We start from the raw sequence: 13343 nt of genomic DNA, 5'->3' as shown, positions 1-13343 counted from the left end.
CCGCTACACGGTTTAGAAGCACTCAGCGCTACAGTGCTATCTGTCAAATAACCCGTGATTGAATGGTTTCGATCGATGGGTGGTGGTGGAGTTGAATAAGGATGGTTGCTAGCATGGCTAGGAGAATGTAGAGGGACTGCAAGGAAATGTACATATCGAGTTGGACTATAAGGAGATGTGCGAGTAGACCTATCTTGTATAATCACGCACACAACTGTTTGATATGGGGGGGGGGGCAAACCCCCGTCCTTCCGAAATGTTTTAGCCAGTGCATTGGGGGAGTCCCACAAACCCCCTCGTCCTTCTGACATGTTTTAGCCAGTGCATTGGAGGGGAGGGGGAGGCCCACCCCAATTGAACGTTGGACATTGGGGATACGACCCAGGCATGCGATCACCATCACCGTCCTCTCGATCGTATCCGTAGGCCGCGCCACCAGACTGTCAGCGCTCACGGACTCCAGTATATCGACCACCGGACCTTAGACGACCGGACCTTTCTTCACCTTCAAAAAATTATAACTTGGCGACTCACTTACATGTCTTGCTTTTTTTCACATGCATTGTTCTCGTGGTAGACGATAAAGTTAGCTATATACATGTAATAGTGTCTAGAAACAATATTCTGTTGATGGAATTACACTTTTTCCATTAATGTTTGTTTGATATTGCCTTACTGCCTTTTTCATGAATTTATTTAGAGCATTATGTTTACAACGTAGTTATTATAACACGAAATATGACTCTAAAATGCCAACTACTTGCAACTAAACGACCATCACTGAAATCTTAGTTTCCTAATTGCTCGCTATAAGCTAAGTCATTGCGCCCCTAAACCCACTGATTGATAACTCTACCTCCCTGGAACTCAAACTTTAACGTGAGTTAATTGTAATCTTACTCTCTACATACCGAAGTGATTTATCTAGGAATACAGTTGCACTTAATGGAAAACTAATGATGTGTTGATGACTTCAATGAATCCTTCAATTCCTTTTATTTTCTTGGCGAACTCACGTCCGACAATGATATGACCCGTTGACGTGTACCTGCAGTGCGCTGCCATTTCATGATTTGTGTGAAAACATATCTATTTTTGGACGAAACACAGCCCCTCACAAACTTTGGTCGATTTCGCCAGTGATGACACTGCTTCTAGGCTGTACCACAGCACCTTAAGCTGTAGCAGCGCCAAGCAAGAGTCAAGACAAATGTCCGCTGCTGGCCCAAGTGAGGTCCGACAATATATGCATAATATTGGCCAGCGCCAGTGCGATGTCAACTATTACTTTAGATTTAGCCAATGAATGGTGTTCCATTGGAGTGCACTTCTAAAGCAGTGACCTGTCAGCGTTCAAATGCAAGTCTTTTCTCATGTTGCTACTGCCTCAGCCTCTCACCCTTTTATCATTCTACCAAATTGCAGACTGTTGCATGACGTATTGATGCTGGACTTGCTGTGACAGACAACATCAAAAGATGGATGTTATCATGGCTCCTCTCCATCAGTGGGAAGTACAGATCATACAAGAATTACAGACCAAATTCAAGGTGAGAACACGCTGTTCGAAAATCTCAAAACTGGAAAGAGAAAGTGATAGTGTTAGCTGGATCCAATACTAATTATTTGAACCTTCTTACTACATGCCTGATTTAAGATTTCTTTCATTGTTTCAGAATTCAAGTGAGCTGATGTTGTTCCTCACCAAGCTTGGAGACCCTCGCTTTGCTTTCCTCATTTATTTTCCACTTGTATATTTCCTGAACAAGCGAATAGGGATTCAGGTCATATGGATTGCTGCAGTCTCAGAATGGCTCAACGCAATATTGAAATGGTAAGTGATCTGTAGAAATCAATATGAGGTCTAATGTCGGGAGGGCTTTGTGTGTGTGTGTGTGTGTATTTAGATGCAGTAGGCCTACTGTAGGAAGATATACCAGAGAATACTAATCAAGAATGTTCAAACAAAAGCTTGTGTCCAATAGCTTCGACAAGTTTTGACCTTTTGTAAGAATTATTACATCCCATGCTTAACAGTAGCTGCAGGTGTCTTCATTCTGTTCAGTCAGTCTGCATTTCGCTGGTGTGAATTGGTTCAAATAAACTTAGCATTTCTAACTGCAAGAATCTCCTCCCAGGGTTTTGTACGGCCATCGTCCTTACTGGTGGGTCCACGAATCTGGCCTGTACCAGGATGTTCCCCAGCTTCAGCAGTACAGATTGACCTGTGAGACAGGTCCAGGGAGCCCATCGGGTCATGCTATGGTGACAGCTGCTGTGTGGTATGCCATCATTAAGGCTTTCAATGCGTCTACAGTAAACCATAGGTGAGTATATACTGTGTCGACGTAACTTAAACCCGATAGACGGGCACTTGTACAAAAGGCCTGTTTTACCTGTAAGAGGCCGATGTGTATCGGACATGCCTAAACTGGCTGAAACATGTCAACACAAGAGGCGGACAACCATGCAGTATCGAGCAGGTGACTGATGTCAGAGACTCACCAAAACACCATGACTTGCTCTTCCTAATCTTTGTCACTTTTACCTGTTCCATGTACAGCCTTTTTATATTCCAGGATATTCTGGTCCTGTCTTTCCTGGTTGTTCTTTATTCTGCTGATGTTATCCGTGATGGTCTCCCGTTGTTTCATCGCTACTCACTTCCCTCATCAAGTGCTGCTAGGAACTGTGACAGGTACGCTGGCCTCTTCCGATTGTGTGTGTCTAAATTTTATCCTTGTATTACTAAATCAAGAAAAGCAGTTGCAGTGACAGAAAGTCAGAAATCGGAATTCTACACTCAACCCCTTGATATACATGTATTTGCCTGCGTGACTGCAGATTAGACAAGGCATGTCTGCAGTTTAGTTACGACATATCTATGCTATCCACTCTGAAATCTTGTTACTTTGTTCTCGCTCTGTTTCCTCCTCAGGTCTCCTAGTCAGTGAACTCTTCAGTCAGCACTTCAACCTCGGCCCGAATCTCAAAACATACATCATCAGCAGCATCCTGCTTCTCACCAGTGCTCTCATCCTTCATGGGGTCCTGGATGCATTGGTCGGCAACACAATGTGGAGTTTAAAGTCAGCAACGAAGTGGTGTGGTAAGAAGGCATGGATACACCTGGACACAACACCCTACTTTGCCTTTACAAGGGACTCGGCTTCTATCTTTGGTAAGTGAACTATCAGGTTGGCCACATTAAGGAGAGGTCAATCCGGGGCGACAGACCTCCTTTTCAAAGATACTGATAGTGACGTGTCATTGTCCACAGGAGACATGAGAATTAATCCAGTGATATTATTGCTTTTCCTTCATTGATGTCACAGTAGATTTGCAGAGTTTTCTGCATTGAGCGCTATTATCTATCAAAACCATTGCATTGATGTTCGTGTATGAGCAATGAATATGACTGCTTTATGAATTGTAACTTGCTAATCTTTTTGCCTTACAGGTGTGGGCCTGGCTCAACAACTCACAAAGAACCAAAAAGAAATAAAAAGATCATGCCGGAGAAAAACGGGCGAAGTTCTAATCGCTGTTGGTTTTGCCATAGTTACAGAGTCAATGCATATACCTCAACAACCAATCTCTGTGTTCTACTTCCTCTCGTGCATCAAGTGGACTCTGGTGCCTTGTTTAGTTTTGTGCGTTGTGCCGAGGATAGGACAGATATTGGACATATCGTCATATCAGAAACCAGATGAGAAAATGAGTTAGATTTTCTAGTCCCTTGTGTTAGTGTTTGTTCTATGCATGCATTTAGACTCTAGAGAATCAAGTTTTCATCGGGCTGTTGTTGTTTTCATTGTCTGGCCCTTTTACTGAGGACAGCACCCTATTGGATCAAAGAAGACAATTTGAGAATCCAGTTGGGTTGAAGACATTGTCATAATTTATTGAAGGCGGTATGATTTGTCAATACATTTATAAAGGTGAACTGAGTGCCTGGTAAAATAGAATACAATATACATAAACATATTGACCTGTGTATCTTGTTCTGTTCGTCTTTAGAACAACTCTTCCAGAATTTATCTCCTTGTAAGTCCTTACACTTGTTACATATTAGGAAATAAAAACTGTTATGACTTACATGTATCCAATCTTTTTCATTGTTTCCTGACTGGGCATATTTGTGTAGCCATAATAAGGAATGAAATATACAGCGAACATGCCTACACGATTCACCAGATCACGATGATATCCCATCAGTGTCTGCTGAGTTTCATGAGGGTTGAATGAGGAACTTTCCCTGATGTCCCATCATAAAAAGGCCTTGTCCCAATTCCTCAAAGTCGCTGCGATTCCTTGCTCTTCTCCAATCCTACTGAAATATAGCTGTCCTTGAAATCCATCTCTGCCTTTCAACACTCATGAGAAGACCATTCCCCTCGCAGGCTGCCAGCCGCACAAAACAACCTGTGGACCCGATTGATGTGGAGAGGTCATTGACACAACATCAAATGAACATGAAATATAAAAGTGCCTGCTAGTGAGGGTGTGGATGAGTAGGCATCTTAAACTGGCAGAATGACCCTGTGGACCATGCTAGTTCCTCATTGTACTCAACAGACTGGTAGCTTCATAGAAGTAATGACAATATGATAGGCCTTCATAGCTTTCAACTTTCTCTAATGGTTTTCCTAGGCCACAGAACAATGTCTATGTCTCTGATAAGCCTGTCTGCATTCTCTTGTTCCTCCATTGACCCACTGAGCTTTGTCTCAGTTGATGCACAGCACCATTAGGCCATGTGGCAAGTCACTTCGAGTCCCAGAGCGGGCACATCTCGTGCACATGCTCTGGTGTCTGATCTGGTGTGTTGCACTGGTAACCTCCGAACTATGATGGGACCCAATCATGTTCTGCGGGTTGCGGAGTGTATCAAGGCTTGAATAGTCACAACCATGTTGTCTTTTCTGAGTTACAGCCTGTCACAGCCACAGGTACAGATGTGCCCAGGGGGTGGCACATGAGGCATGAACCTTTTGGTCACCTCTCCAAGTTTCAGACCACAGACCACCCTGGCTTCCAAGATGGCCCCTTCGATTCTCTCTGGATGGGCGGCGGCCTCCCTTTTCTTGGCCAGAGCTATGGAACTGCCACTGTGGTTTTTTTATGCCACATACATGTCTATACTTGCTTACAAGTATTAAACAGATCAAGCCACCAAAACCTCTCCTTTTTTCAGGTAACGAGGTGCACCAGGAGTTTGTTAGGTATAGTGCCTTGTCAGAGACAAAATCATGCACTGAACAAGACCCATAAACCAATTTCTGTCATCGGTTTTAAACGGAATAGAATAAATAATAACTACATGTAATATTCTTTAAAGAAACCAAATTTATTACCTACCCAGTATATATACATATATCAAACTTGTTTGTTTAAAACAATTAGAGACTACATCGTATGGCTAGTTCAATCACGACCTGCAGTAACGTCAAAACATCTACATGTGCATGTATTATCGCCACAGGAGTCACACTATTCCAGTCTTATCAATGAAGTCAATGGGTGTTTTTACACGTTCGAGGCTTTAAAGTATCTCATGGACCAAGCATGAACCTGTCAGAAAGAACTGTATTGCGGAGTGTTAGAAATAGAAACTGCACCCACTGGAAGCAGCATTGCACCATGGAATACACAACTATTTTGTGATACTGACTGAATAACGAGTCCTACAGTTCATATGATAATGCACAGTACTCGAAATATGAATTTGAAATCCTGGCAGTGGTGCTATTCAAACAAGGGAGGGGACTAGATCATATAGAGCCGTGATAAGGCTCTGTTGCAGTGTCAAGGGAAGACCCCCAGGTTTTCTGACTCACGAGTCCCTTTTGACATTTTCTGAAAGCTCTACACTCTACAACAACATGGGCATATGAAGCTGTCTATCAAACTATCAAAGCGAAGCATGAGACAAAACTAGAGGATATAGCAGCTATAATCATGTAGTTACATGCATTTTACAAGTCCATCACAACCTATGAAATGTGAAATTTCAGGTATACCCTTGCCTTTTCTGTTTTCGGTAGTATGGTCATATTTCAAAATCTCATAATTTTTATCCATGTCTACAGCTTACCAGCTTTAAACATTATGTTCAAATCATTTGACAGAAAGACGCTATAGAAAAACCATTCAAATGCACTTCTAGCGAATTTCAAAACCTACAAGCAGTCCTGGGCCAATCAAATAGCCCAGAAGAATGTGATTTAGTTGTAAGGCTACATAGTGAATTCTAATCGTCTCCCAGCAAGTGGAGAGTCGTAAGGCTTCACTGAGCAGCAGAAAAACAGGGTATTCCAGCTATGATGGACTTGCCACTCCAATGGAAGGTATTATAAAATAGGAAGTCATGACAAAAACTGTACAGCAATTTACAACATTTTGGTATTATGATAAGACCAGTTGAGCAACATTCAAGTTTGAAAATTCACTTTGAAGTTTTATGAATCAAGCTACCGAAACAAACCAATTGCACTAATCAGGATTGGATTGCAAATCTTTTAAAATTGACAAGATATCCAAAACCTTCATTGTAAATTTACAACTTATCCCAAAATACCGCAATGCTTCTACATTTTGAACTCTGTTTTATAGAAAGAGGGGCAAACTGTTCCTGTATCCCAACAATCACCTCTTTATACAATCCACATGCAATGTTGCAGATAAAAAGACCATGAAAAGATTTAATATTTCTGCAAAATCATTTTATCTGTAGCCAAAATACTGGTCTGCATGGCACAATGCACTACGATGCATGGCACAATGCACTACAATGCATGGCACAATGCACTACGATGCATGGCACAATGCACTACGATGCATGGCACAATGCACTACGATGCATGGCACAATGCACTACGATGCATGGCACAATGCATGGAGTGACATATCCAGCCAACAGAATACCATAGCCGTTGCCTTAGCCAACAGAATACCATCACACAATGTCTCGTATCAAAGTGGTGAATCCGACATGGCCTCTACGAAATATCAGTGCAGCCTCAAGTTGAAGGTGCCAAGACTAGATGAAACCAGTTCTTTACCTGTATTAAATCCTATGCTAGATTCACGACTTAAGCAATAATACATGTACACGGACGTTGTATATCTTATAAAATGTCCTATTCTGACTAGAAACACAAGCAAAACTGCAAACAAACAAACAAATGCTCATATCTTTACAAATCCGATGTATAAATAAACGGCCGTAATTTAGCCATCTTGTATAAGGTGGAGCCACTAGCAGCAGCTATGGAATGTCCGGAGTGCAAGTAGTGACGGTTGGGGGTTGACGTTTTCATCGGGTACCTGGCACTGACCAGTAACGATAGCCGTGAAGTTCCAAGCGTACAAGAGGGGAGAGATATTCAAAGCTCTAAGAGGGATAACAAGCTATACAAAATGTTCCCAATAACTCATCACATGACCAGTATCATAAACACATAACACAACCGATATCGCACACACTTTAATACATGTTACACACTACATGTACATGATACGATTTACAACCCGTGGCATCAATCTACATGTGTACATGGTATAATTTAATGGCAAACCTTTTATACATACATGTATTGTAAACATGGTATATTTACAAGAGAGTATTGATGTTAGAATACTGTAAAAAACAACAAGGGAACCCTCAAAGGACTAAGGAAGAGAAACACGAAAGAGGGAGAATTTCAGCTCTGCTTAGTTTTTCAAAAGAACAATATTTCTTAAATGGACTTAATCTTCCATTGATTTTGTGATTTGCCTTACACGGATAACTGCTGGTCGAATCAGTCCTTTGAGGGTTTATATGACTCCAAGACAGGAGAGTCATTCTCTTTTTCACAAGAAATCATGAACTTTGTTCGAGGGTGCTGATCACAAAATGACAATATCCCAAGTGGCTTTGAAAGATGCCAATGTTATGACAAACACCATGAACGAAGATCACCAACATTTGATCACAACCTGGCCCTCGACATGTATGTTATCGAGACAATCATGTCCCACCACGCAGGTCAAATTCTTCTCCTAGTAGCTCCACCTATATGTACATGGTGGAATGATAATTTAACGCGTTGGAAGTGGGGTGTCTACAGAGGGTTAAAATCTTGATATTTTCATCATCTTACTCAATCATATAGGTTGATAGCAGAAGATCCACAAGACTATAGGAACAGCAGTTCCATCGTCAACATAAACTTTGTTAAGCAAAGTCTGTTTCAAAAGATCAAGTAAAAATAAAAGTTGTTTCTTATCTGAACCTATTCGCCAAATCAGGGTGGCTGAGAGTAGAAACTAGTATATATTTTTACCTGGCCTAATACCTATCTTGTAGACACCCCCTTCCTAAAGAGAACACTTGCTGTCGATGACTATGGACGTAGCTCAGCTACATCAGGATGACAGCATATTGGCACCAGCATCGCATGACTCACAGAGGTTCAAACTCTTTTTCTATCATGCCACAAGCACAAGCAATGGAAGCAAGCCCGCCAAATTAGCCGTGCTTTGCTCCCCAACGACAAGCCCGAACAAAAAATTGACAACTTTTTACAATTTTTTCTCCTAAATATTTTTACCAACCCAGTTCAAAAAGTGAAGCTTACAAGTGACAGAATTGCTCTGATGCTGGGCAAATATCCTGCCACAACGCACCCCCTTCTGGCAAATAAGAGCGTCAAGACAACTGCAGCAACACCCTTGTTGTATTCGCATAAGATAGGGTAATAGTTCTTCCAATTCTCATTCTGAAATCATCGCAGTTCATCCATAAATTCGCCCCATTGCGACCCTCTGTATTCTCTCCAAACATCCCTCTGTTCAGAATCTGCGAGCTGTATCGTGAATGTTGCAGTTAATTTTTCGCTCAAGGTCGTTATAAAAATGCGCTCGGGTTGGCTCTCGGATCCTTCTGATTGCGATATCGTAAAGCAAGCCACACGCCAACAATCTGTAAGAAAAAAACACTGGATATTAATGCCGTCATGGCACAACTCTACGGTCAAACTTCAACCAACCATGATAATACTGCGCAGGGCTTTAACTGGACTTCAACCTCAACTAGCTTCTAACTTAATTGCCACAATTCTGCATTAGTAATGTGAGAGAACATGTAACACACATGTAACCTAATTCCTCATTCTGCTGACAACACAATGAAGACCTTATACTTTCAGTCCGGTCCCTTCACCAAATCAACAAGGATTTCTATGAAACATATATCATGCCTGAGATTGCACTCTCAATTCCACAAGCCACCTTCAAACAATCGAGAGCCACACAGCCTAAAACTACTTGAAACTATTTCAATGGCAAAGGTCCAATCATGAGCCAAAATGAGACAATAGATGATGATGATGATGATGATGAAATGTCAATCAAAAGCAACACCGAATCATCACATACACGAGATGAAAGTTAAAAACCCTTGATTAGACTACAAACTAAAAGCTGAAATAAAACCTGTTTTAGAACTTAGGAAGCAATATATATAATCTATCTAGCTAAAACACAGGAAAATATCACCGCCACCACCACCGTAACCACGGAGTCCATGCCCCTGAACCCATGCTAAGGTGAGACAATATCCTACTGGTAAGAATTATAGAAAAGCGCTAGGATTGGCGCGTGGGTCTTTCTGGTTGCGGAATCGCACAGTTATCCAAACGCCCATAATCTGAAAAAAATCACCAGAACGTGGTCCACAATTTGCATCATTTAAAAATACCATGTTCACAATGATCAGGACCAACTAATATTAGTTGAGGACTTAAAAAGTCATAATCCATGACAGATTCACGCTGAACAACTACAGCATAACTTCCCAGCCTTTCAATACAATTAGCGCATCATGTATGGATTCCCAAGAGCAAAATTAAATAAGTAGAAATCAAATCTAAATACCAGGTGACCATTTGAACAAAACTAACTCGATGATAGACAAAAGTGGAGAGAAATAATGATTTCTTGGCCTGATCTGCTGGTAGTGAAGAATAGAGGGTACCAAATAAAGGTGTACAGAAGGTAGTTCTGCCAGTCTTATTCCACAGAGAAGTTCGCTTTAGGAGTCATAGCATATCCAGGGCTGCATATCAGCGGAAAGAAGGCCATGAAATAAATAACATTGAATTCTCATATGTGGAGTCCTTATCAACAGTAGGACCACACTTTTACTCACCAATACCCACACTAAACTACATTTACATGTTTAGATAATGCCACTTCTGACCATCACTTCCGCTATTCAAGAAATGTTTTTTAAATCTCTGGTGCTATATTTCAAAACAATACATTTTGAGATGAACTGTGGATAAAGGATCTGTGACCTTCTATCACAGAACTGTGTCCTGATGAAATCTCCTCAAGTGACCATACGTACCTCAGTGAAACTAAAAAATAAACCTATTCCTCCAGTAACTTTCAGAGCTTTGTCTATATGGGGAGCTAGGGTGTCGTAGCACGGAGCTAATGGACAAGCAACGGTTGAATTATTTGGCACTCCTGTGCAGCATGGCGCTTTTGAACCATCACATTTTGACAGCTACAAGAAAAGGATATTACAATTTTACAATGCAATAAATGCACGTCAAGCAGATGTGGCACCAGGGCCAAATGCTGCTAGCAGCTGGTCAGAAGGCAAACTAGACGTCTCAGTGTGGGAAATGCTATCAAAAAGTAGCTCAATACTGATGAAAAGGGCCTGATCAAGACATAATAGTTGCCTTGGATTGCACAGCAAGTCCAGTAGCAGAGGGCCCCACTGCTTCTAGGAAGGCAAGATCACTTTTACCGACTGTAATTTGGAGACAATGAGTCAAAACAGGAAAGCATTGGCTTAGTCCCCTCTGTAGAATTGATTGCTGGATATGGAGACACTCTGGTGCACTCCAGCACTGCAATCAGAAGGAGTGTACTGTACTGTTATCCCATGTGGACATTTCAAGACAACAAGCACTTACCGATTGACATGTTGGTTCAATGGGCAGTACATTCTGATCTTCAGCCCTAAATGCACAACATTTGAACACGTTCTGTGTTTCCTCTCGTGTCGTAATGCTGGCCAGCTTCCATCCTTGTTCAAGTAACTTATCCTGTTGATCGCGGTTGACGGCAATGCAGGCACATGCGATGGCAAACTGGATCAGGAACAGCAAGAACAGGATGATCATGTACTGGGGACCAGGTTAACGAAAATGTATGCTTTTTACTCTACTGTTACCAGGCCATCACTTTGTCAAATTTTTGAAGCTTTTGCACCATGGGAGTTTATGTGAGATTAGCCTTGTGTCATTCAATCTGTGACTTTAGTAGACAATAAATCTTCCCACAGCAAGAGCCAGCTGTCGTTATGGCTATACGTTCATACCAGCTGCCATTACAGTGGCCGGTATGCTGGCTGGGAAATTACACCAATCGCTTTCAGTTGATTATTGGCTTGATAGTAATTATCATACACGAGCATGTAGATCAAATATAGATTATAGTCCACAAAGGGGGTTCTGGGTGGCACTGGGCAGTGGCCAACAGGTCAATCTCTTATACAAAGGTTTTCACTATAACAACTGCCTACATGTATGCATGTAGATGTACATACATGTATGTCAATTGTTAGGGGACATGTATGTCTAACATTACATGAAATGGGCTAAAAAAATGTGATCTGTAAAGTGCCAAAATTTCTTGTTATTTAGTTTTTGCGGATTTGAATGAATAAAGATTGCAAAAAATGTACTTTTTTAGTAGTCAGGAGTTCAATAGTCTGCTACTGCGGTTGTGTATCATCCTTGATATGCTTTTGAATATTTTCTTATTGCCAAGACATACACACTTCGTACTTGTAGCAGCAAAGACCACACACAGACTCTGATGAACACAGTAGTTGTACATGTACATGTAGTAGGTTTCTTCATAACATCGCCACTAAAGGTTTCTTAGAAAGGATACAAAGAAGAGGAGAACTTGGTGGTGTTTGACGGCTCCGACCAATCCAATCAGAGCAATCAAGAACAGGAACACGCCACACGCGATGATGCCCCCAACAATGGCCAGGCTGGTTACTATGGCGATGGCCCGAGCATACGCCGCCACTCCGATCAGGATAAACGAAACCAACTGGAAAAGAAAATATGCGCTAAATTGATTGACGAGATTATGATTAAAATGATGATTGATTGATTACGACATCAAGTGAGGCATGAATAGGGCTGGGATAGCAGCGATCGTATGCAGCTAAAATTAGCATGCTATCAGTTTCGGTTGAATCATGAGTGAAGACAAGCTTTAGTGCTTTGGGCTAAAATAGAACTTGCACTGCAGGAACGCTGCAAATAGGTAAAACTGGTGTTGATACAGGGTAGGTATGTTGACATGAGAAGAAGCTTTACGCTTCAAAAGTTGTGAGTGGTGTGTTCCGCAGTCTCATTCTAGAACCTTGTTTTAAAATAAACATGATGTTATTTCAGGAGGCTCATTTATATACAGGTTGACCTAAAGAAATTGCAACCAATAAAAATGCCGGGCCAGTAAAAAATTCCATAACATGACGATCACTTATTATAGATCGTGATTGCTAATTACACAGTTAGTCTCGAACCACAAGACAAATGTGCAGTCTTATTCATATTTCTTTGGTTAGTTGATAGTTGTGCCTATATATTAAGGTTTGTTTGGGCCAGCAGTGGCTTCCTCCGCCTGGCCCTGTTGTAAAAATGTTTTCGACATTTATTTTTTTATTTTTGCTATGAAATTGCTGTCTTTAGACTAGTTATTTCTGCTTTTTACCGTTTCAGGCCCACGCTTCTCATTTCCCCTGCTCCTGTATACAGCTTATGGCCACTGCATACACACCAGGCCTACATGTACAGTACAATGTACACACCGGCTGTGCTTTGCGACACGACACTGAGTCACTGTCGGTCGACACGCAAGCAGTTTGCAGATTTGGACGCGAAAATCGGGGATTAGATTAAATTTACTTACAATATAGACGACATTTAATGCAGCAAGTGCATTCTTAGAACAGGAAAAACCACCACAGACCATCTTTGTTCTTTAATCTGCCTAATTTCGTGTATTTTTGGCAGAAAAATTGACAATTCGGGAAAATAAAAATCAGAAATTTTAAGGTCAAGGACGAATGACATCAATTATGGTCTAGAATAATCAATATATTTTGTAGCATCTAAAATTGCAATAACATCTTATTTGCAGTCAGTAAGGAATAAAACCCTCCGATTGTATGCAGTTTGTTATATTAATTACAATGATAATTTTTAATTGATTTTACTGGTGATTTTTTCTTACAATCCGTGTCATTTGTGACAAAT

At 41.2% G+C, this 13343-nt stretch overlaps 2 protein-coding genes across 3 annotated transcripts; one reads left to right on the top strand and one right to left on the bottom strand.

The window, feature by feature from the left end:
- Positions 1–824: 824 nt before the first annotated feature.
- Positions 825–4072, top strand: LOC135497636 (glucose-6-phosphatase 2-like). Its single transcript, XM_064787461.1, has 7 exons — positions 825–879; positions 1426–1550; positions 1677–1834; positions 2139–2327; positions 2580–2698; positions 2939–3181; positions 3461–4072. The coding sequence occupies exons 2-7, from the start codon at positions 1479–1481 to the stop codon at positions 3724–3726; spliced, it is 1047 nt and encodes a 348-aa protein (XP_064643531.1). The 5' UTR covers positions 825–879; positions 1426–1478; the 3' UTR covers positions 3727–4072.
- Positions 4073–5329: 1257 nt separating this feature from the next.
- Positions 5330–13157, bottom strand: LOC135497643 (tetraspanin-13-like). Of its 2 annotated transcripts, XM_064787472.1 has the most exons (6): positions 12997–13157; positions 11962–12129; positions 10977–11189; positions 10397–10558; positions 9611–9694; positions 5330–8968 (listed from the first exon to the last, which is right to left on the bottom strand). In XM_064787472.1, exons 1-5 carry the CDS (start codon positions 13057–13059, stop codon positions 9620–9622), a joined length of 681 nt encoding a protein of 226 aa, XP_064643542.1. In that variant the 5' UTR covers positions 13060–13157; the 3' UTR covers positions 5330–8968; positions 9611–9619. The 2 variants fall into 2 exon arrangements, with proteins under 2 accessions (XP_064643542.1, XP_064643543.1); XM_064787473.1 differs by lacking the exon at positions 9611–9694.
- Positions 13158–13343: the final 186 nt, after the last annotated feature.

The sequence above is a fragment of the Lineus longissimus genome, chromosome 13, assembly GCF_910592395.1.
Source record: "Lineus longissimus chromosome 13, tnLinLong1.2, whole genome shotgun sequence".
In the NCBI taxonomy this organism is placed as follows: Eukaryota; Metazoa; Nemertea; class Pilidiophora; order Heteronemertea; family Lineidae; genus Lineus; species Lineus longissimus.
Note: the sequence above shows the minus strand (reverse complement) of the source record. Positions and strands in the feature narration are given on the sequence as shown.

Bases quoted from the DNA above. Each gene is read 5' to 3' on its own strand.
- LOC135497636 (XM_064787461.1), top strand. From the start codon at position 1,479: ATGGATGTTATCATGGCTCCTCTCCATCAGTGGGAAGTACAGATCATA. The intron at 2,328-2,579 runs GTGAGTATATAC...TTTATATTCCAG, and splicing joins GCGTCTACAGTAAACCATAG to GATATTCTGGTCCTGTCTTT. The intron at 2,699-2,938 runs GTACGCTGGCCT...TTTCCTCCTCAG, and splicing joins GCTGCTAGGAACTGTGACAG to GTCTCCTAGTCAGTGAACTC.
- LOC135497643 (XM_064787472.1), bottom strand. From the start codon at position 13,059: ATGGTCTGTGGTGGTTTTTCCTGTTCTAAGAATGCACTTGCTGCATTA. The intron at 11,190-11,961 runs GTATCCTTTCTA...CCTGGTCCCCAG, and splicing joins ACCAAGTTCTCCTCTTCTTT to TACATGATCATCCTGTTCTT. The intron at 10,559-10,976 runs GTAAGTGCTTGT...CTTTTCTTGTAG, and splicing joins TTGAACCAACATGTCAATCG to CTGTCAAAATGTGATGGTTC.